General features: G+C 41.6%; 1 protein-coding gene across 2 annotated transcripts in view; it reads left to right on the forward strand.

Annotated features, from left to right (window-relative positions):
- Positions 1 to 24108, forward strand: part of LOC106610000 (storkhead-box protein 2) — a 122017-nt gene that overhangs the window by 95053 nt on the left and 2856 nt on the right. For both annotated transcript variants that reach the window (XM_014209086.2, XM_014209087.2), the window contains exon 3: positions 7048 to 9463. In XM_014209086.2, coding sequence (XP_014064561.1) covers positions 7048 to 9463 — 2416 coding nt within the window. The remainder of the gene's footprint in view (positions 1 to 7047; positions 9464 to 24108) is intronic.

Below are 24108 nucleotides of genomic sequence, written 5' to 3' on the forward strand. Positions count from 1 at the left end.
TGGTTGTGTCTGCAGTAGTAATGATGGTGACTGATTATAGTAGTGGTAGTGTCTACAGTAGTAATGATGGTGACTGATTATCGTAGTGGTAGTGTCTGCATTAGTAATGATGGTGACTGATTATAGTAATGGTTGTGTCTACATTAGTAATAATGGTTAGTGATTATAGTTATAGTAGTGGTAGTGTCTGCAGTAGTAATGATGGTGACTGATTATAGTAGTGGTAGTGTCTACAGTAGTAATGATGGTGACTGATTATAGTAGTGGTCGTGTCTGCAGTAGTAATGATGGTTACTGATTATAGTTATAGTAGTGGTCTGCAGTAGTAATGATTGTGACTGATTATAGTAATGGTATTGTCTACAGTAGTAATGATAGTTACTGATTATGGTAGTGGTAGTGTCTGCAGAAGTAATGATGGTGACTGATTATTGTAGTGGTCGTGTCTACAGTAGTAATGATGGTGACTGATTGTGGTAGTGGTAGTGTCTGCAGAAGTAATGATGGTGACTGATTATAGTAACGGTAGTGTTTTCAGTAGTAATGATGGTTACTGATTATAGTTATAGTAGTGGTAGTGTCTGCAGTCGTAATGATGGTGACTGATTATGGTAGTGGTAGTGTCTACAATAGTAAAGATGGTGACTGATTATAGTAGTGGTCGTGTCTGCAGTAGTTATGATGGTGACTGATTATAGTAGTGGTAGTGTCTACAGTAGTAATGATGGTGACTGATTATAGTAGTGGTCGTGTCTGCAGTAGTAATGATGGTGACTGATTATAGTGGTGGTAGTGTCTACAGTAGTAATGATGGTGACTGATTATAGTAGTGGTAGTGTCTGCAGTAGTAATGTTGGATACTGATTAAAGTTATAGTAGTGGTAGTGTCTGCAGTCGTAATGATGGTGACTGATTATAGTAGTGGTAGTGTCTACAATAGTAAAGATGGTGACTGATTATAGTAATGGTAGTGTCTACAGTAGTAATGATGGTGACTGATTATAGTTATAGTAGTGGTAGTGTCTGCAGTAGTAATGATGGTGACTGATTATAGTAGTGGTGGTGTCTGCAGTAGTGATTGATGATGGTGACTGATTATAGTAGTGGTAGTGTCTGCAGTAGTAATGATGGTTACTGATTATAGTTGTAGTAGTGGTAGTGTCTGCAGCAGTAATGATGGTGACTGATTATAGTAATGGTAGTGTCTACTGTAGTAATGATGGTGACTGATTATAGTTATAGTAGTGGTAGTGTCTGCAGTTGTAATGATGGTGACTGATTATAGTAGTGGTATTGTCTGCAGTAGTAATGATGGTTACTGATTATAGTTGTAGTAGTGGTAGTGTCTGCAGTAGTAATGATGGTGACTGATTATAGTAATGGTAGTGTCTACAGTAGTAATTATGGTGACTGATTATAGCAGTGGTAGTGTCTGCAGTAGTAATGATGGTGACTGATTATAGTAATAGTAGTTACTACAGTAGTAATGATGGTGACTGATTATAGTAGTGGCAGTGTCTGCAGTTGTAATGATGGTGACTGATTTGTAATCGTGGTAGTGTCTGCAGTAGTAATGATGGTGGTCGCTGATTATAGTAGTGGTAGTGTCTACAGTAGTAATGGTGGTGACTGATTATAGTAGTGGTAGTGTCTGCAGTAGTAATGATGGTGACTGATTATAGTAATGGTAGTGTCTACAGTAGTAATGATGGTGACTGATTATAGTAGTGGTCGTGTCTGCAGTAGTAATGATGGTGACTGATTATAGTGGTGGTAGTGTCTGCAGTAGTAATGATGGTGACTGATTATAGTAGTGGTAGTGTCTGCAGTAGTAATGATGGTGACTGATTATAGTAGTGGTAGTGTCTACAGTAGCAATGATGGTGACTGATTATAGTAGTGGTAGTGTCTGCAGTAGTAATGATTGTGACTGATTATAGTAGTGGTAGTGTCTGCAGTAGTAATGATGGTGACTGATTATAGTAGTGGCAGTGTCTGCAGTCGTAATGATGGTGACTGATTATAGTAGTGGTAGTGTCTGCAGTAGTGATGATGGTGACTGATTATAGTTGGAAAAGTAGGTAGATGAAAAGATTGGATAGTTTGAACATATGAATGTTTGTTTGTTGTATCTCGCTTGAACGGTTCAAGATTTTCTGGTGGTGATTTATTTTATAGAAATTATGCAAAGGTATATTGTTGTAGTTGATACAACTTTTAAAGAATTTGACATTAGAATAGCCTGAACATGTGAAAGATGGTGGTAGTGGTTTTTATTTTTTATTTAACTGGTCAAGACAGTTAAGAACAAATTCTTATTTACAATTTACCCCGGCCAAACCCTAACCCGGACAATGCTTGGCCAATTGTGCACCGCCCAATGGGACTCCAATCACGGCCGGTTGTGATACAGCCTGGAATTGAACCAGGGTCTGTTTTGATGCCTCTATCACTGAGATGCAGTGCCTTAGACCGCTGCACCACTCGGGAGCCCCCTGAGTGACTGGTTAAAGTTGAAAAAGTAGATAGATGAAAAGATTGATTGAATGATTTGATTGGTTTATGGGATAGGACAGCCAGAACATTGGGCTTGTGTCTCTAGCTTGAACTATTCAAGAGTTACAATTATTGTTGTTGGGTATTATATGCTAATGTATTCTCAGTTAAGTAGTTATCATTTATAGTGGAGACCAGAGCTAGTGCGAACCAGAGCTAGCTAGCTATGCTCAGGACCAGAGCTGGGGTCAGAGCTAGTGCAGACCAGATCGGTAGTTGTGGTCAGTGGTTCTGTAGTTTTGGTCAGTAGTTGTGTTGCAGGTTCTTTGGACCCTACAGTATAGACATGGTCAGTAGTTGTGTGGTTGTGGTCAGCATTTGTGTTTTTGTGGTCATTAGTTGTGTGGTTCAGTAGTTTTGTGATCAGTAGTTGTGTGGTTGTAGTCAGTAGTTTTGGTCAGTAGTTGTGTGGTTCATTGGCTGTGGTCAGTAGTTATGGTCAGTCGTTTTGGTCAGTGGTTTGGTAAGTACAGTTGAAGTCAGAAGTTTACATACACTTAGGTTGGAGTCATTAAAACTCGTTTTTCAACCACTCCACAAATTTGTTGTTAACAAACTATAGTTTTGGCAAGTCGGTTAGGACATCTACTTTGTGCATGACACAAGTAATTTTTCCAACAGTTGTTTACAGACAGATTATTTCACTTAGAATTCACTGTATCACAATTCCAGAGTGGGTCAGAAGTTTACACACACTAAGTTGACTGTGGCTTTAAACAGCTTGGAAAATTCCAGAAAATGATGCCATGGCTTTAGAAGCTTCTGATAGGCTAATTTACATCATTTGAATCAATTGGAGGTGTACCTGTGGATGTATTTCAAGGCCTACCTTCAAACTCAGTGCCTCACTACTATAATCAGTCACCACCTTCGAACTCAGTGCCTCAAAATAATTTGTAGACCTCCACAAGTCTGGTACATCCTTGGGAGCAATTTCCAAACGCCTGAAGGTACCACGTTCACCTGTACAAACAATAGTACACAAGTTTAAACACCATGGGACCACGCAGCCGTCATACCGCTCAGGAAGGAGACGCGTTCTGTCTCCTAGAGATGAACGTACTTTGGTGCGAAAAGTGCAAATCAATCCCAGAACGACAGCAAAGGACCTTGTGAAGATGCTGGAGGGAACAAGTACAAAAGTATCTATATCCACAGTAAAACGAGTCCTATGTCGACATAACCTCAGGCCCCTCAGGCTGCTCAGCAAGGAAGAAGCCACTGCTCCAAAACCGCCATAAAAAAGCCATACTAAGGTTTGCAACTGCACATGGGGACAAAGATCATTCTTTTTGGAGAAATGTCCTCTGTTCTGATGAAACAAAAATAGAACTGTTTGGCCATAATGACCATTGTTATGTTTGGAGTGAAAAGGGAGAGGCTTGCAAGCCGAACACCACCCCAATCATGAAGCAAGCATCATGTTGTGGGGTTGCTTTGCTGCAGGAGGGTATGGTGCTCTTCACAAAATAGATGGCATGATGTGGAAGGACAATTATGTGGATATTTTGAAGCAACATCTCAAGACATCAGTCAGGAAGTTAAAGCTTGGTCGCAAATGGGTCTTCCAAATGGACAATGACCTCAAGCATATTTCCAAAGTTGTGGCAAAATAGCTTAAGGACAACAAAGTCAAGGTATTGGAGTGGCCATCTCTAAGCCCTGACCTCAATCCTATAGAAAATATGTGGGCAGACGCTTGTGGAAAGCTACCTGATACGTTTGACCCAAGTTAAACAATTTATAGGCAATGCTACCAAATACTAATTGAGTGTATGTAAACTTCTGACCCAATGGGAATGTGATTAAAGAAATAAAAGCTGAAATAAATCATTCTCTGTACTATTATTCTGGCATTCCACATTCTTAAAATAAAGTGGTGATCCTAATTGACCTAAGACAGGGATTTTTTACTAGGATTAAATGTCAAGAACAAATGAAACACTCAGTTTAAATGTATTTGGCTAAGGTGTATGTAAACTTCCAACTTCAACTGTAGCTGTGTATTCAGTAGTTGTGTGGTTGTGGTCAGTAGTTGTGGTCAGTAGTTTTGTGGTTGTGGTCATTAGTTGTGTGGTTGTGGTCATTAGTTGTGTGGTTGTGGCCATTAGTTGTGTGGTCAGTAGTTCTGGTCAGTACTTTGGTTGTGGACAGCAGTTGTGTGGTTGTGGACAGCAGTTGTGTGGTTGTGGACAGCAGTTGTGGTCAGTAGTTTTGTGGTTTGTCTGTAGTTGTAGTCAGTATTTGTGGTTGTGGTCAGTAGTTATTTTGTTCAGTGGTTGTGTGGTCAGTAGTTTAGTGGTTGTGGTCAGCTAGTTGTGGTCACTAGTTTAGGTCAGTAGTTATGTGGTCGTGTTAAGGAGTTGTGTTCAGGAGTTATGGTCTGTAGTTGTGTTTTTGTGGTCAGTAGTTGTGGGCATTAGTTGTGTGGTTGTGGGTAGTAGTTTAGGTCAGTAGTTGTGGTCATTCCTTTTGGTCAGTAGTTTTGTTAAATAGTTGTGTGATTCATTAGTTGTGGTCAGTAGTTGTGTGGTTGTGGTCAGTAGTTATGGTCAGTAGTTAGTGGTTGTGGTCAGTAGTTATGGTCAGTAGTTATGGTCAGTAGTGGTCAGTAGTTTGGGTCAGTAGTGCTGGTTACTAGTTGTGGTTAGTAGTTGTGTAGTCAGTAATTGTGTGGTTATGGTCAGTAGTTGTGGTTCAGTAGTTGTGTGGTCAGCAGTTGTGGTCAGTAGTTTAGTGATTGTGGTCAGTAATTGTCGTCAGTAGTTTTGGTTATTAGTTGAGGTCGGTAGATGTGGGCAGTAGCTGTGGTTAGTAGTTGTGTGGTCATGGTCAGTATGTGGTCAGGAGTTGTGTAGTCAGTAATTATGTGGCTGTAGTCAATAGTTGTGTGGTTGTGGTGAGTAGTTGTAGTTGTGTGGTCAGAAGTTGTGGTCAGTAGTTTAGTGATTGTGGTCAGTAGTTGTGTGGTCGTGGTCAGTATTTGTGGTCAGGAGTTGTGTGGTTGCGTTCAGTAGTTGTGGTCAGGACTTAGTCTGTAGGTGTGTTGTGGTCAGTAGTTGTGGGTAGTAGTGGTGGTCAGGAGTTATGCTCAGTAGTTGTGCTCAGTAGTTGCGGTAAGTAATTGTGTGGTTCAGTAGTTGTGTGGTCAGTAGTTGTGTGGTCAGTAGTTGGTTGCAGTCAGTAGTGTGGTTGTGGACAGTGATTGTGGTCAGTAGTTTTGGTCATTAGTTGGGTTCAATAGTTGTGGTCATTAGTTGTGTGGTTGTGGTCAGTGGTTGTGTGGTTGTGGTCAGCAGGTGTGTTCAGTAGTTGAGTCAGGAGTTATGGTCTGTAGTTGTGGTGTTGTGGTCGATAGTTGTGTGGCTGTGGTCAGTAATTGTGGTCAGTAGTTGTGTGGTCAATAGTTGTGTGGTTATGGTCAGTACTTGTGTGGTTGTGTTCAGTGTCTAAACTACTTTTGTTGTCTTTGAAAACTGAAAGAAGTGCAATGAGAAGTGATCGGGTAAAATATCTAGTGTGAACGGTGGCAATTGTTGTCCGTTTGCTAGGCAACAGTTGCCTTGGCTACAGTATGAGGAACATGCTAACAAACATTTGTGCTTTGAAACTAAAGAAATAGTGCACTCTGACCCAAAAACATATTTGCTAGATTCATGACAGTGTTGTTAGACAAAGCAAGGAAAGTGAACTTTAAAACGTGATGTATTGCTATTGAAATTTGCAGCTGTTGTTGGTAAGCAATGAATCTGCTAGCTTCTGACATGACTTACTGCATCCATAAAGAGAGAGGTTGATGGGTTACAACTCTATCTATTGATTGGTAGAAGCTATTCCTTATCCACTTTCCGATTTGAATAGCTTTTTTGGAAAGTGGTCAACATTTCAGTTATTTATAAAAAATTACAAAAGCTGTTGAATGCGATTACTAAAACAGCGGTAACTCTTTATCAGAATAAGATATTTTTGTTCATCATTCAGATTTCAAAAGCAGAGAAGTAGAGGAAGATTTCATACGCTCTAACTTCTTGTCTAAGTTATTGGCCAAGTGGTCAAAGTAGAGGATTTGTGTCAAAAGTTGCATTTACAGTGAATGGAATGTTGGAAGTGACGATGTCACAATGGGGCCTTTAGAATTATGAGGAATTGCCATGAAAGTGGTTGGAGAACAAAAATAAGGACAAAAAAAATGTATAACTTAAAAAGTATAAAATGTATCAATAAGTTGTAGGTAAGCACACTATTCCTGACCAATCTACACATTTTAAAGTTTGAACGGCATTTCTAGCTTAAACGGTGTAAGAGGAGTAGCGACCTAAATAACAATGGTAAAAAGTATGACGAAGATTTAAAGTTCAGACTTTTGTCTCAACAAAGAAAAAAGTCCCACGTAAAAATACTTCTCTCTTGAAATGTAGGTCATAGAACTCTGGTTTAGAACTGCTGATGTGACTGTAAAACTGTTCTTTCCCCCATCTGTGTTTCCCTCAGGTGTTCCGACACCGAGCTCGGAAATTCTGCGACACACCCTAAACATGCTGGTGCGAGAGAGGAAAATCTACCCAACACCTGAGGGCTACTTCATTGTCACTCCCCAGGCCTACTTTATCACCCCCAACCTCATCCGATCCAACAGCAAGTGGTACCACCTGGATGACCGGCAGCAACAACAACAGCAGCAGCAGTGTACCTCCCCACAGTCAGGCACCATCACGCCCTCCACCCCGGGCTGCACGAGGGAGAGGCCCAACCAGAAGAACCACGGTGACTCCTACAACACATACCGCGATGATACACCCATTCCTCAAGCCCCCGCTTACCAGAGGAAGTCTCCCAAGGAGCCTCGGGGAGAGCCCCCCTCCTACCCTGAGCCCCCTCCGGCTCCTGTTCAGACGTCACAGTTGCAAGAACCTCTGATGGACAAGAGCAAGAGCAATGCCCCCTTCCCCTACAAGACCGACACGCTGACCAAAAAAAAGGAGGGCAGTGGTGGTGGCAGCAGTGCCGAGAAGCAATCAAAGAAGTTTGGGCTGAAGCTGTTCAGGCTGAGCTTCAAGAAAGACAAGCTGAGGCAGCTGGCCACATTCTCGGCCCAGTTCCCCCCTGAGGAATGGCCCCTCCGCGATGAGGACGTGCCTGCCATCACCATCCCCCGCACTGTGGAGATGGAGATCATCCGGCGGATAAACCCAGACCTGACGGTGGAGAATGTGGCACGCCACACGGCCGTGATGAAGAGACTGGAGGAGGAGCGTGCCCAGAGGAGAAAAGCAGGCAGCTCGGCTGAGCACAGTGCACGCAGCCGGAGGAGTCGTGGTCACCGTCGGGTGACACACGGCAAGTCCCGTTCACACAGCAAGACTCACGTCTCCCGGGGCGACCCGTCCGAGAGTTCCAAACTGAACATGGCCATGGTGGACAGGGATTACAGCCGCTTCTTCAGCCACTCGCTGGTGCGCTCCCCTCGTGAGGCCATGTACACACTGGAGCGCAAACGAAGCGGCGGGACTTACATAGTCCACGGTAACCCCAACATCACAGAGTCCCACTTCCCCGTCACCCCGGAGTGGGACGTGTCCGGGGAGTTGGCAAAAAGGAGAACAGAGATGCCTTTCCCCGAGCCCTCGCGCGGGACATCCAGCGGGAGAGTGCATAGAAGCCACAGTCAAACTCAAGAAGGAAGGAAGTCGCGCGACGAGCTGCCTGATCAGGCTAAGGAGAGGTCCCGCTCCATGGATAACGCTTTGAGCCCTCTGGGCGGAATGGGCCCCTCTTTGGGGATGTCAGAGGACTATGAGCGGAGTCCTGATGAGCGGAGTCATTACTACACAGATGATGGGACTTTGCGGGCCTCCCAGAAGTCGTCCCACTACTCAAGGATCATGTTCTCGGCTGCTAAGTTCAACTCTGAAATATGTGTGCCTGATGTGGGGAAGGGGAGCTTAGGGAAGGGGAGCTTGGACGAGTCTAGGATCCGAAGCCCGCTGGAAAGGAACAAGAGCAGAGACAGCTTGCCGACCTACAGTGATCTGAAGGGACTCTCGCCCAAGCCCTCGGCGGACGACTACTTCCAGTGCAATACGTCAAACGAAACAATCCTTACCGCCCCTTCACCTCTGTCAAAAGCAGACCACGACACGTTAACCTCGTCTGAGGGAATCCGGAAGGGCACTCCGGCCGATCGCCACACCCCTCACCTTACCTCTCCCCTCACAATGGAATACAAAGAGGACTCTTTGGCAAAGGGACAAAACGGCTCAAAACGGCCAACACCAAGCCAGACCCCAGAGCCCATGCCTAATGGACGTTTGATACAACACCAACACAACGTAGACCCTGGAGGGGGAGGTGGTGGTGGCGGGGCAGACAAGAGGAAGGAGATCTTCAGCAAGGACACTTTGTTCAAGCCTCCACACAACGCGTTGACAGCAGGCTACGTGGAGGGCACCTACACCAAGTCGGGCACCCTGCGAAAGACCCCACACATCAAATCAGCCGATGTCCTTGACAATCTAGAGGCCCAGCAGCCTTCGAATTCAGCAGCTTCCCCCGCTTCCGCCCTGGGCCTCCAGGGCTCTGAGCAAGCGGTCCCGTCAGCCTCTGAGGCCGCCTTTGACTACTACAATGTGTCGGACGATGACGAGGAGGTGGTGGTGGAGGAGGCCTCGCGGGAGGAGTTAGTGGCGGCAGAGGTCAAAGGGCACGGGGAGGGTGGAGTCGGAACCATGCAGTGGCTTCTGGAGCGGGAGAAGGAGCGTGACCTGCAGCGCAAATTTAAGACTAACCTCACGCTGCTCAGCCCCAAGGAGACAGAGAACAGTAGCAGCCAGAAGTCAGCGCACTCGGCACGTCTGGATAGCATGGACAGCAGCAGCGTGACTGTAGACAGTGGATTCAACTCCCCAAGGTAAGCTGAACCCAGTCTGTCCACTACAGCAACCAGAGGGTTATGACCAAAGAATACACATAGAAAGTGGATATCATCACAATCTGTCAAATGTAAACAACTGGAGACAACTTCTAATTTTTGGAGGTATGTTTTGTACACTCCGCTACGGATTTGAGATCAAATGTTTTATATGAGGCGACAGTACAAAATGTCACCTTTTATTCGAGGGTATTTTCGTACATATCTGTTTTACCATTTAGATAATGAATGCACTTTATGTATCTAGTCCCTCCATTTGAAGGTGTCGTGAGTTTTTGGACAAATTCACTTATAGTGTATTCAGTTGAGTCAAAAGTTTAGTATTTGGTCCCATATTCCTAGCACGCAATGACTACATCAAGCTTGCGACTATACAAATGCGTTGGAAGGCACTTGTTGATCTCAAATACAAAATGGTGAAGGAAAGAGCCAAATTAAAAGTTTTTGCTTTACTGTCCAAATAAATATGTATGTTTTTGACACAACATTGTTTTTTTTATATATATTTTTATTGGACATATAAAGAAATACAAATGACAAATTGAACAGATACGTCCTTTTATGTCTATACTTTTTGAAACACTTCCCTCCCTTTAACAACAAAAGCAGCATACATTAACATTTTTTTTTTTACTAATTTACAATTCAAAATAATATATACATATGCACACGAGTACACATATACACATACACAATGCGTATCCTGTTGGCCAAAATTCTTACTCCTGCTCAATAGAGGGCAAATGTACAAAAAGGATATGAAAGGCTGCCATCTCAAGTAAAAGTTGTCAGTAGAGCCTCTCAAAGTGTATACTTTTTTTCCTAAGTGTAGAAAAGACATTAGATCTTTCAACCAAGATGATATAGTGGGAGGTTTGAAGGATTTCCAGTTAAGCAAGATCTGCCGGCGGGCTATAAGGGAAGCAAATGCTACAACGTCCGCTACACTTTTAGTGAGACTAGGCAACAAAAATGGAACTCCAAATATACAGTTGAAGTCGGAAGTTTACATACACTTGGGTTGGAGTCATTAAAACTCGTTTTTCAACCACTACAAAAATGTATTGTTAACAAAAAATAGTTTTGGCAAGTCGGTTAGGACATCTACTTTGTGCATGACACAAGTAATTTTTCCAACTATTGTTTACAGACAGATTATTTCACTTATAATTCACTGCATCACAATTCCATTCGGTCAGAAGTTTACATACACTAAGTTGACTGTGCCTTTAAACAGCTTGGAAAATTACAGAAAATTATGTCATGGCTTTAGAAGCTTCTGTTAGGCTAATTGACATCATTTGAATCAATTGGAGGTGTACCTGTGGATGTATTTCAAGGACTACCTTCAAACTCAGTGCCTCTTTGCTTGACATCATGGGAAAATCAAAAGAAATCAGCCAAGACCTCAGAAAAAATTGTAGACCTCCACAAGTCTGGTTCATCTTTTGGAGCAATTTCCAAACGCCTGAAGGTACCACATTCATCTGTACAAACAATAGTACGCAAGTATTAACACCATGGGACCACGCAGCCGTCATACTGCTCAGGAAGGAGACACGTTCTGTCTCCTATAGATGAACGTACTTTGGTGCGAAAAGTGCATATCAATCCCAGAACAACAGCAAAAGACCTTGTGAACATGCTGGAGGAAACCGGTACAAAAGTATCTTTATCCACAGTAAAACGAGTCCTATATCGACATAACCTGAAAGGCCTCTCAGCAAGGAAGAAGCCACTGCTCCAAAACTGCCCCAAAAAAAGCCAGACTACGATTTGCAACTGCACATGGGGACAAAGATTGTACTTTTTGGAGAAATATCCTCTGGTCTGATGAAACAAAAATAGAACTGTTTGGCCATAATGACCATTTTATGTTTGGAGGAAAAAGGGGGAGGCTTGCAAGCCGAAGAACACCATCCCAACTGTGAAGCACAGGGGTAGCAGCATCATGTTGTGGGGGTGCTTTGCTGCAGGAGGGACTGGTGCACTTCACAAAATAGATGGCATGATGAGGAAGGACAATTATGTGGATATATTGAAGCAACATCTCAAAACATCAGTCAGGAAGTTAAAGCTTGGTCGCAAATGTGTCTTCTAAATGGACAATGACCCCAAGCATACTTCCAAAGTTGCGGCAAAATGGCTTAAGAACAACAAAGTCAAAGTTTTGGAGTGGCCATCACAAAGCCCTGACCTCAATCCTATAGACAATATGTGGGCAGAACTGAAAAAGCGTGTGCGAGCAAGGAGGCCTAAAAACCTGACTCAGTTACACCAGCTCTGTCAGGAGGAATGGGCCAAAATTCACCCAACTTATTGTGGGAAGCTTGTGGAAGGCTACCCGAAACATTTGACCCAAGTTAAACAATTTAAAGGCAATGCTACCAAATACTAATTGAGTGTATGTAAACTTCTGACCCACTGGGAATGTGATGAAATAAATAAAAGTTGAAATAAATCATTCTCTGTAATATTATTCTGGCATTTCCCACTCTTAAAATAAAGTGGTGATCCTAACTGACCTAAAACAGGGAATTTTTACTGGGATTAAATGTCAGGAATTGTGAAAAACTGAGTTTAAATGTATTTGGCTAAGGTGTATGTTAGCTACACTTGGAGTCGGATGTTATTGGAGGACAAGGCTACAGGTCAGTATCTCAAATTTGAGAGAGAGTATTAAAACAGGATGACCAATACTCTGACAGCTTAGAACATGAATAAAACATATGAGTTTGGTGAATGAACGTCTATCACGTGTCATTCGTGTCTGGGAGGAATTTACTACGTTTTTCTTTGTTGTAATGAATTCTGTACAAGACTTTGAACTGAATGAAACTTAACCGAGCACATGAGGATGTGGAGTTAACCCTAAGAAGGGTCTCCTCCCACCAGTCATCTGCCAAATCAAGTTCAAGTTCACGACCATAGTCTGTCTTGATGTTGTTTATTGGAGAGGGTTCAGAGGAAAGCATAATGTCATATAATCTAGAAATCAGACCTTACCGACTCCACAGGAGGGACAAAATCTCCTCTAGCAACGTCTTGGGAGGCAGTTTGAGGAAAGATGGGAAAATGAGAGCGAACAAAGTTACGGGCTTGAAAATAGTGGAAAAGATTATGAGAATGAGAAAAAAGAATGAGCCAGATTAGGTTTAGCGACAAGATCATTAAAACTGACAAACTTCCTGTCTAAAAATACATCTTTGAAACAAACCAAACCGCTCTCATGCCACAAAACAAAAAAGCCTGGTTGAGTTTGGAGGGTAAAAATAGGTTGTTGTTACAGATAGGGCTTAGAAGAGAAGGGGGAGAAAGTCTAAAATGTTGATGAAATTGTCTCCAGATCTTCAAAGTAGAGCGCACAATGGGGTTTCCCGTATACTTTGAAGGACACAAGGACAGTGGGGCACATGCAGAAAAGGAGGATGATTGGCAGGAGTGCACGTCTAATAAACACCAGTTGGTCCCTGGAGCATGACACCTGACCATAATCTTTTGATTATTGGCTGCCCAATAGTAAAGCAGCAAATTTGGAAGTGTCAATCCTCCATATTGTCTCCTCCTTTGAAGTATTGCTCTACATATCCTAGGTGATTTGCCTGCCCATATAAAATGACTGATGAGCCTATCCAACTTGGTAAAAAATAATTTTGGCAGAAAGATCGGAAGACATTGAAAAGGGTATAGAAACCTAGGTAAAGTGTTCATTTTAACAGATTGCATTCTGACAGCTAATGAGAGAGGCAGACTATCCCAGCGTTGTAAGTCTGCTTTAACACGTGTGACTAGGCTTGCAAAGTTAGTTTTATGGAGGGTAGCCAGAGAGTGTGTTATATTCACACCTAAATAGGAATAGCCAGAGGGCGACAGACGGAAAGGCATGGCTCCAAGGGGAATTTGCTTGGCAGCAGAGTTGATCGGAAAACATTAACTTTTTTGAATGTCCAATTTGTAACCTGAGAATGATTCAAACGTGTTTAAAATATGCATTATGTAATCGACAGAGTTCAGAGTTAGTGATATATAATAGTAGATCATCTGCATACAGTGACACTTTGTGCTCTTCACCAGCTTGGTGGATTCCAGTGAATGATGATAATTTTAAGGCCAAGGAGAGCGGTTCTATCGCAAGAGCAAAAAGGAGCGGGGGGACATAGGGCACCCTTGACGGGTCCCTCTGGAGAGGGGGAAGTATTTTCAATTTTGAGAGTTGGTGTGTACGCTATCCGTAGCAGCAGAATAGAGCAGACGTATCCATGAGATGAAATTGGACCCAAAACCAAATCTTCCGAAAATCTTAAATAAATAATCCCACTTCACCCGGTCGAAAGCCTTCTCTGCATCAAGAGAAACAACAATTTCGGGGTCTGGAGAGATAGGAGAGAGTATAATGTTCAAAAGCCGGCGTACATTGGAAAACAGTTGTCGTCCTTTGATGAAACCCGTTTGATCATCAGATATGACATCCTGAAGGCAGGGTTCCAACCGGCTGTCAGCGTTCAAAAGTGAAATGGGCCGATATCCACCACATTCCACCGGATCTTTATCTTGAAGTTTAAGTGAGATGGAGACTTGAGTTAGCGTCGGGGGGGAGAGAGCCCTGTGATATCGAGTTGGTGAACATATCTAATAGTAATGGGGCGAGTTGATCTGAGAATTTTTTATAAAAATTGACGGGGAAGCCATCAGGGCCTGGGGCCTTGCCACTTTGCATTAACTTTAGACCCTTTGTTATCTCATCTAGATGGAGAGGGTTATCCAGAACTTTACTCATGTCCATATCAATGGATGGGATATCCAAGTTATTTAAAAAGTTGTCCATAGCCGTATTATCTGATGGGGGTTCAGATTGGTGGTTAGAATAAAATGACACAAAATTTGAATTAATATTAGAGGGATCACTTGTAAGATTACGGAAAGAATCATATATACCCGAGAGATGAGATGCTGACTGGCGTTTAAATTGGTGTGCCAAAAGGCGGCTGGCCTTGTCACCATATTCGTAGTACGTTCCCCTTGTTCATTGCAATAGAAACTCTGCTTCATCAGTTGAAAGCAGATTAAATTGAGTTAGAAGTTTTAGCCTCTCTGCATATAATTCACAGGATGGTGAAGTTGAAGGATGGCGCTCTATTGCCAGGATTGAGTCCACCAGTTCCTGACGTTTCAGTTTTCTTTGTTAATGAAAATGAGCATTGTAAGAAATTATCTTTCCCCGTAATACAGCTTTGAAAGTCTCCCAAAGAAGAGCGGGGGAGGTGTTATCGTTTTTATTCGTTTGAATGAATACATCTATGTTGGTCAAAATAATGTCACAGTATTCCTTGTTAGACAATAGGGCCGTGTTAAATCTCCAATTCTACAGTTTTTTTTTTGCATTCGGAGTAAGAGATAAGTCCAGAATGTGGGGGGAATGGTCCAAAATCCCTATCGCAGAATATTCAGTAGTTTTAACTGAGGGCAGAAGGGCTCTATTTTTTAAAAAAAGGAGTCTATGTGCGAGTAGGCTTGATGAACATGAGAAAAGTAGGAAAAGTATTTTGTGACTGGGTGGAGGAAGCGCCATGGATCAATACAACCCATTTGGGTCATGAATGTAGAAAGAGCTTTTGCCATCCCGGAAGGAGTAAGTGTTCTGGGATTAAACCGATCGAGCCTTGGTTCAGTAACACAGTTAAGGTCCCCGCCGAAGATGAGGCGGTGGGTGTAAAGATTAGGGAGGGAGACTAAAAGAGATGTCATAAATCTAGTATCATCCCAGTTAGGGGCGTAAACATTCGCAAGTACTACAGGGGTTTGGAAGAGGGTGCCACTAACTATTATATAAGGATCTGAAATGATCTGTGAGGGTGAAAACTGTACTCGTTTCTGAATCACTATTGCTGTTCCCCTGATTCTGCCGTTAAAAATTAGAATGAAAAACCTGTCCAACCCATGCTTTACGCAATCTAGTATGGTCATTTCTTGAAGAAATGCGATATCAGTATTCAGGCTCTTCAGATGTGAAAATACTCTGACACGCTTAATTTTCCCCCCACAACCGCGAATGTTTCATGTCACCAGTCTGACTGGAAGCCCCAAAATACCATCCTGACTTGTTGTTGAACTAGACATTAATCTTCATAAGAGGAGAAGTCAAATGAAAAAGAAAGAGGAAAAGAGAGATTGAGAGAGGAGCAGCATAAAAAAATATATACAAATCCTCTAAAAAAGCAGAGCACAAGAATCTTTGGATAATGCCAACATAAGCCCCCTCACCATCCTGAACATTCTAAACATACACAAAAATAAAAATGATAGTACAATACACTTCAAAGAAAAGAATATGAAAAAATACAAATCCTAAACTCGTCATTATTAACGAGACGAGTAGCAGGAATTCTCTCTTACTCAGCATCCGTTGATTACCCTACATCTGCAGTGAGGTCAAACCGACCTAGGAAAGAAGATTCGATCAGTGGCATTTCAATGGACATAACATGTAGTCCACTAGGTGTCGCCACAGGGCATTTAAATTAACCAGTAGGCTATGAAAAGAATCGACCCCTGAATTGTTAAATGTCCTTAGGAGGAAACAATTCAATAAAAGTATACAAACGGACAACTAGTATTTTGGATATGTACAATTAAGCAAACGAACCGTGGGTCTAAACTCTTCAGCTAGTGCAACAATTAAACAACAAGAGTACAGTTGGAAGAGTGGAGTGATATTATTAGACTCCAATGTCGTAATGGAATCAAAGATAAAGTGAATGTAATTGAGGACCGTTTGTGACCAACATCACCAATTATGACCAACGTAAACCACGGTAGTTCAGAATGTCCATTAAAAAAAGAGTAAAAAAATACAATTAAAATAACGGTATTCATCAAGCAGACCCCAAATGAAAAATGTATAAATGAAAATATCGGTGGACAGGATCAGTGTCTAACTAGCTAGTAACATTAGTATCCAAAATGATCTAAAGGCTGCCAAACTGCAATGTAGGCTATAGATTGCCATTAGTGGTGCAGCAAGTTCAAAGCCTTATTAAAAGGAAGAAATCAAAATCCTGCGCTTTTAACAGCAATTGTCTTTGATTAAGAAACTGAACAAAATCAAATGGAAGTTTAAAGAGCAGTGAGACAGCATAGTATATAATTGTCAACAACACAAATGAGTTATGTGCTGCTTCAAACATACCTACTGTAGCCAGCAAGCTTTAGCATAGAATTGTTTCCACAAGAAACGATTTGATAGATGGCCATAGATGTACAGTCGTGGCCAAAAGATTTGAGAATGACACAAATACTAATTTCCACAAAGTTTGCTGCTTCAGTGTCTTTAGATATTTTTGTCAGATGTTACGATGGAATACTGAAGTATAATTACAAGCATTTCATTTGTGTCAAAGGCTTTTATTGGCAATTACATGAAGTTGATGCAAAGAGTCAATATTTACAGTGTTGACCCTTCTTTTTCAAGACCTCTGCAATCCGCTCTGGCATGCTGTCAATTAACTTCTGGGCCACATCCTGACTGATGGCAGCCCATTCTTGCATAATCAATGGTTGGAGTTTGTCAAAGTTTGTGGGGTTTTGTTTGTCCACCAACCTCTTGAGGATTGACCACAAGTTCTCAATGGGATTAAGGTCTGGGGAGTTTCCTGGCCATGGACCCAAAATATCGATGTTTTGTTCCTCGAGCCACTTATTATCACTTTTGCCTTATGGCAAGGTGCTCAATCCATCTGGAAAAGGAATTGTTCGTCACCAAACTGTTCCTGGATGGTTGGGAGAGGTTGCTCTCGGAGGATGTGTTGGTAACATTCTTTATTCATGGCTGGGTTCTTAGGCAAAATTGTGAGTGAGCCCACTCCCTTGGCTGAGAAGCAACCCCACACATGAATGGTCTCAGGATGCTTTACTGTTGGCATGACACAGGACTGATGGTAGCGCTCACCTTTTTTTCTCCGAACAAGCTTTTTTCCGGATGCCCCAAACAATCGGAAAGGGGATTCATCAGAGCAAATGACTTTACCCTAGTCCTCAGCAGTCCAATCCCTGTACCTGATGTTTTTCCTAGAGAGAAGTGGCTTCTTTGCTGCCCTTTTTGACACCAGGCCATCCTCCAAAAGTCTTCGCCTCACTGTGCGTGCAGATGCACTCACACCTGCCTGTTGCCATTCCTGAGCAAGCTCTGTACTGGTGGTGCTCCGATCCCGCAGCTGAATCAACTTTCGGAGACGGTCCTGGTGCTTGCTAGACTTTCTTGGGTGACCTGAAGCCTGCTTCACAACAATTGAACCGCTCTCCTTGAAGTTCTTGATGATCTGATAAATGGTTGATTTAGGTGCAATCTTACTGGCAGCAATATCCTTGCCTGTGAAGCCCTTTTTGTGCAAAGCACGTGTTTCCTTGCAGGTAACCAATGTTTGACAGAGGAAGAACAATGATTCCAAGCACTACCCTCCTTTTGAAGCTTCCAGTCGGTTATTCGAACTCAATCAGCATGACAGAGTGATCTCCAGCCTTGTCCTCGTTAACACTCACACTTGTGTTAACGAGAGAATCAGCTGGTCCTTTTAACATGATGTCAGCTGGTCCTTTTGTGGCAGGGCTGAAATGCAGTGGAAATTGTTTTTTTTGGATTCAGTTCATTTGCATGGCAAAGAGGGACTATGCAATTCATCTGATCACTCTTCATAACATTCTGGAGTATGTGCAAATTGTCATCATACAAACTGAGGCAGCAGACTGTGAAAATTAATATTTGTGCCATTCTCAACTGTTTGCCACTACTGTGCACTTCCGATCAAAAGTTTTAAAACACCTACTCATTCAAGGGTTTTCTTTATTTTTACTATTTTCTACGTTGTAGAATAATACTGAAGACATCAAAACTTTGAAATAACACATAACACATGTAGTAACCAGAAAAGTGTTAAGCAAATCAAAATAGATTTTATATTTGACATTCTTCAAAATAGCCACCCTTTACCTTGATGACAGCTTCGCACACTCTTGGCATTCTCTCAACCAGCTTCATGAGGTAGTCACCTGGAATGCATTTCAATTAACAGGTGTGCCTTCTTAAAAGTTAATTTGTGGAATTTTTTTCCTTCATAATGTGTTTGAGCCAATCAGTTGTGTTGTGACAAGGTAGGGGTTGTATACAGAAGATAGGTAAAAGACCAAGTCCATTATGCCAAGAACAACTCAAATAAGCAAAGAGAAACGACAGTCCATCATTACTTTAAGACATGAAGGTCAGTTAATACGTAACATTTGTTTTTTAATTTAAGTTTCTTCAAGTGCAGTCGCAAAAACCATCAAGCGCTATGATGAAACTGGCTCTCTTGAGGACCGCCATAGGAATGGAAGACCCAGAGTTACTTCTGCTGCAGAGGATAACTTCATTAGAGTTACCAGTGTCAGAAATTGTAGCCCAAATAAATGCTTCACAGAGTTCAAGTAACAGACACATCTCAACATCAACTGTTCAGAGGAGACTGTGTGAATCAGGCCTTCATGGTCGAATTGCTGCAAAGAAACCTCTACTAAAGGACACTAATAAGAAAAGAGACTTGCTTGGGCCAAGAAACACGAGCAATGGACATTAGACCGGTGGAACTTTGTCCACCGGTTCAAATTGGAGATTTTTGGTTCCAACCGCCGTGTCTTTGTGAGACGCTGTGTGGGTGAAGGGATGATCGCCGCATGTGTATTTCCCACCGTGAAGCATGGAGGAGGAGGTGTTATGGTGTGGGAGTGCTTTGCTGATGACACTGTCAGTGATTTATTTAGAATGCAAGGCACACAACCAGCATGGCTACCACAGCATTCTGCAGTGATACACCATTCCATGTGGTTTGGCTTAGTGGGACTATCATTTGTTTTTCAACAGGACAATGACCCAACACAACTCTAGGCTGTGTAAGGGCTATTTGACCAAGAAGGAGAGTGATGAGTGCTGCATCAGATGACCTGGCCTCCACAATCCCCTGACCTCAACCCAATTGAGATGGTTTGAGATGAGTTGGACCACAGAGTGAAGGAAAAGCATTCCAAGTGAAGCTGGTTGAGAGAATGCCAAGAGTGTGCAAAGCTGTCAAAATATATTTTGATTTGTTTAACACTTTTTTTGTTACTGCATGATTCCATATGTGTTATTTCATTGTTTTGATGTCTTCACTATTATTCTACAGTGTTGATAATAGTGCAAATAAAGAAAAACCCTTGAATGAGTAGGTGTTCTAAAACTTTTGACCGGTAATGTATGTAGCCTAGTGTCCACACGGTCACTAGAACTAACGTTACTCACATAATACAGGCAGGTGAGAAATCATCCCAATTCAGGCATTCAATGTATGTGCTGTCGGTAGAAGGACAGCTTCTTCAGGAGTTTTGAAAAAATGGACCTTGCCGTTAAAGGTGACACGAAGACGGGCGGGATAAATCACCCCAAAGTGGATTCCCTTCTTGTACAGAGTGGACTTTGCCCACCGAATGACAAGCTCCTTTTCTTTGTATCGTTGGAACTGCACTATGATGGGACGCGGCCGGCCGCCTGGGCGAGGTTTCGGTGCAAAGCTGCAGTGGGCTCTATCGATTTCAGGGACATTGGGAAAAGTCTCATCGCCCAAAACTTCCTTGATCAGCTCCGCCATGAACTGGGTTGGAGATCCTGTCTCAGAATCCTCTGGCAGTCCAATCACGCGGATATTTTGGCATTTTGAACATGAAATCAAATCTTCCACTTGTAGCTGCAGAGACTTGTTGGCGGCGGCCAGATCGTCAAGCCTGGTTTCCAGCATAGTGAGTTGGTCGCTGTGGCCCGGCCTCAACTTCGGCCAGTGTGGTAGTGTGAGATGCCACAGAACCCCGGATGGTTTCCACGGTTGCCTGAATTGGAGCCAGTGCAGCGCCAGGGAGTTATTCAGAAATTCGGTTGAGTTCTGCTGCCAAACTTTCATGTGATTTTGCCAGCTCTCTGACAAGGATCTCCAGTGTTATCGTGTTAGCCGTATCGCCCGGAGTGGCTAATGAAGCCTTCAATGAAGGTGGGATGGTAGCTGAAGTTGATTTGGTGGAGTGTGATGTTTTTTCCGTCGATTTTCCAAAGTATGTGACTGGTTTGCGCATGCTAACTTAGGTACGCTCTATTACTGGGTAATTAAAATTACTTTTGAGGTCATGAGAAATCAAATCAAATTAAATCCAATTTTATTGGTCACATACACATGGTTAGCAGATGTTAATGCGAGTGTAGCGAAATGCTTGTGCTTCTAGTTCCGACCATGCAGTAATATCTAACAAGTAATCTAACAATTTCACAACAACTACCTTCCATGCTTTGAATCAGGTAGCATTTGTGTTAAAAAAAGGTGACCCATTTTTCCCGTGTCCAAGGGCATTGAAATATTTGATATTGATTTATACGCTTTGTTCTGTTGGAATTTAGAATTCCCAAATCAAAGCTTTTGATTAAGTGTGAAGGAATGAATAAGAAGTATGAATTTAGGTGAAACTGAGGATTATTTACAAAAGTTGTTGGAGAAGAGACCTCGTACAACTTATTTCTACATTGCTCAATCGGAAGCCAACATTGCATTGTTACGGTATCTAGCGAAAGAGTGTGGGAACAGTTGCTAACTAACCATAAAGAACTTAAGCTAGTTAGCTAACTATCTTTTGAGGCAAAACATTTCACTTACTTACAGTTAGTCAGGTAATGTACCGCTATTTTCTAGCAAACGTAATGCTGTCTCCCAAAGGGATAAGGTTTTATTTTGATGTTTGTGATGTGTCCTCTTTCCAAGGGTATTAGCATTAGTAGAACAGACATTCCCATTCCAAGCAATTTACACAGTAATAGCATGCCAGTGGCTTGGCCATCCTATCCACGCATCATGTTACCACACACACCTGCTTGGAGCAGCTGTCTTTAGAATGGTATTAAAGTGATACTTCTAGATTTAGCCAATGATCTACTTCCCTGGAGTCATGTATACTCGTGTATACCATTTTTATGTTTGTATGTCCAGTATCAAATCAAATTCAAATACAATTTTATTGGTCACGTACACATGGTTAGCAGATGTTATTGTGAGTGTAGCGAAATGCTTATGTTTCTAGATCCGACAGTGCAGCAGTATCTAACAGGTAATATCTAAATGAATTAAGTTAGAGGTCGTTTCATGAGCCAATGCTAACTAGCGTTAGCGCAATGACTGGAAGTCTATGGGTATCTGCTAGCACACAGAGACATCCCCCCCAAAAATTGTCACAGCAATACAACATAATGTCAAATTAGAATAGTTTTTTTTTTATTTTTACAAATTGGTTAAAATAAAAGCTAAAATGTATTGAGTCAATAAGTATTCAACCCCTTTGTTATGGCAAGTCTAAATAAATGCAGGAGTAAAAATTTGCTTAACAAGTCACAAAATAATTTGTATGTGCATTAATAGTGGTTAACATGATTTTTGAATGACTACCTCATCTACAATTATCTTTAAGGTCCCTGAAACACAGATTCAACCAGAAAGACCAGGGAGGTCTTCCAATGCCTTGCAAAGAAGGGAACCTGATAGATGGGTAAAAAAATAAGAATTTGAATATCCCTTTGAGTATGGTGAAGTTAGTGATTACACTTTGGATGGTGTAGCAATACATCCAGTCACTACAAAGGTACAGGTGACCTTCCTAACTCAGTTGCTGGAGAGGAAGGAAACCGCTCAAGGATTTCATCATGAGGCCAATGGTGACTTTAAAACAGTTACAGAATTTAATGGCTGTGATAGGAGAAACTGACGATGGAACAACAATATTGTAGTTACTCTACAATACTAACGTAATTGACAGTGAAAAGAAGAAAGCCTGTACAAAACAAAAACATTTCCAATATATGCATCCGCTGTTTGCAGTTAGGCACTAAAGTAATATTGCAAAAAATGTTGCAAAGCAATTACATTTTTGTCCTGAATACAAAGTGTTATGCTTGGGGGAAATCCATTACAACACGTTACTGAGTACCACTCTCCATATTTTCAAGCATAGTGGTGGCTGCATCATGTTATGTGTATGCTTGTAATTGTGAAGGACTGGGGAGTTTTTCAGGATAAAAAAAAGAAACGGGTTGGCGCTAAGCACAGGCAAAATCCTAGAGGAAAACCTGGCTCAGTCTGCTTTCCACTAGACACTGGGAGATTAATTCACCTTTCAGCAGGACAATAACCTAAAACACAGGCCAAATTTACACTGTAGCTTACCAAGAAGCCAGTGAATGTTCCTGAGTGGCTGAGTTACAGTTTTGATTTAGATCTGCTTGAGAATCTATGGCAAGACCTGAAAATTGACAGAGCTTGAAGATTTTTTTAAATAATAATGGGCAAATGTTGCACAATCCAGGTATTCAAAGCTCTTAGAGACACCTTGAAAGACTCACAACTGTAATCGCTGCCAAAGGTGATTCTAACATGTATGTTAGTGTTTTATTTTTCATTAATCTTTTACAAATGTTACAATTTTTCTTCCACTTTGACATTAGAGTATTTTGATATAGATCCTTCACAAAAAATGATAATTAAATCCATTTTAATCCCACTTTGTAACACAACAAAATGTGGACAAAGTCAAGGGTTGTGAATACTTTAGAGGTAAATGCTAACCAGCAGTGTTGAGCAGAATTTTAAAAAGTATGTTTTACACTTGTTGATTTCTATTCCTTTGCTTCTACTGGTATGTAGTGACATTTAGTGGTAGTTGCAGATGGAAATGTTACAGTGCCGCTGGTCACCCAAGGTACATTTTTTTATAGTTTTTTGATTTGTTGACTAAATGGAGGAGAGGCGCGTCCAAATGGAGGTGAGCATCATGGTAAAAACAATTGCGGTACATATTCGCTGTTCTATCTCACATGCAATGACGTCTGAGGGAAAACTGTGTTGTTGCAATATCCCAAATGGACATGGCAGTTTCACCATTAAGGATTTCAGCTTTAATCATTTACATAAAGCAGATGTGAGCGTTAATCTAAATGGTGTTTTGAGTCCTTTTGATTATGATGCCAAATTGAAATGTAAAACTTCAATGTGTCTGTCAATGTAGTGGTGGAAAAAGTACTCAATTGTCATACTTGAGTAAAAGTAAAGATACTTTAATAGAAAATGACTCAAGTAGCAGTGAAAGTCACCCAGTAAAATACTACTTGAATAAATGTCTAAAAGTATTTGGTTTCAAATATACTTAAGTATCAAAAGTACATGGAATAGCTCAAATGTACTTAAGTATCAAAAGTTAAAGTTAAAGTAGAAATCATTTCAACTTCCTTATATTAAGCAAACCAGATGGCACAGTTTTATTTAATTTTTTTATTGACGGATAGCCAGGTGCACACTCCAACACTCAGACATAATTTACAAACGAAGAATTTGTGTTTAGTGAGTCCGCCAGATCAGAGGCAGTAGGGATGACCAGGGATGTTCTCTTGACAAGTGTGTGAATTGGACCATTTTCCTGTCAAAATGTAATGAGTACTTTTGGGTGTAAGGGAAAAGTACATTATTTTCTTTAGGAATGTAGTAAAGTAAAGTACAGATACCCCAAAAAACTACATAAGTAGTACTTTATAGTATTTT

This window comes from Salmo salar, chromosome ssa08 (genome assembly GCF_905237065.1).
Source record: "Salmo salar chromosome ssa08, Ssal_v3.1, whole genome shotgun sequence".
NCBI classification, from domain to species: domain Eukaryota; kingdom Metazoa; phylum Chordata; class Actinopteri; order Salmoniformes; family Salmonidae; genus Salmo; species Salmo salar.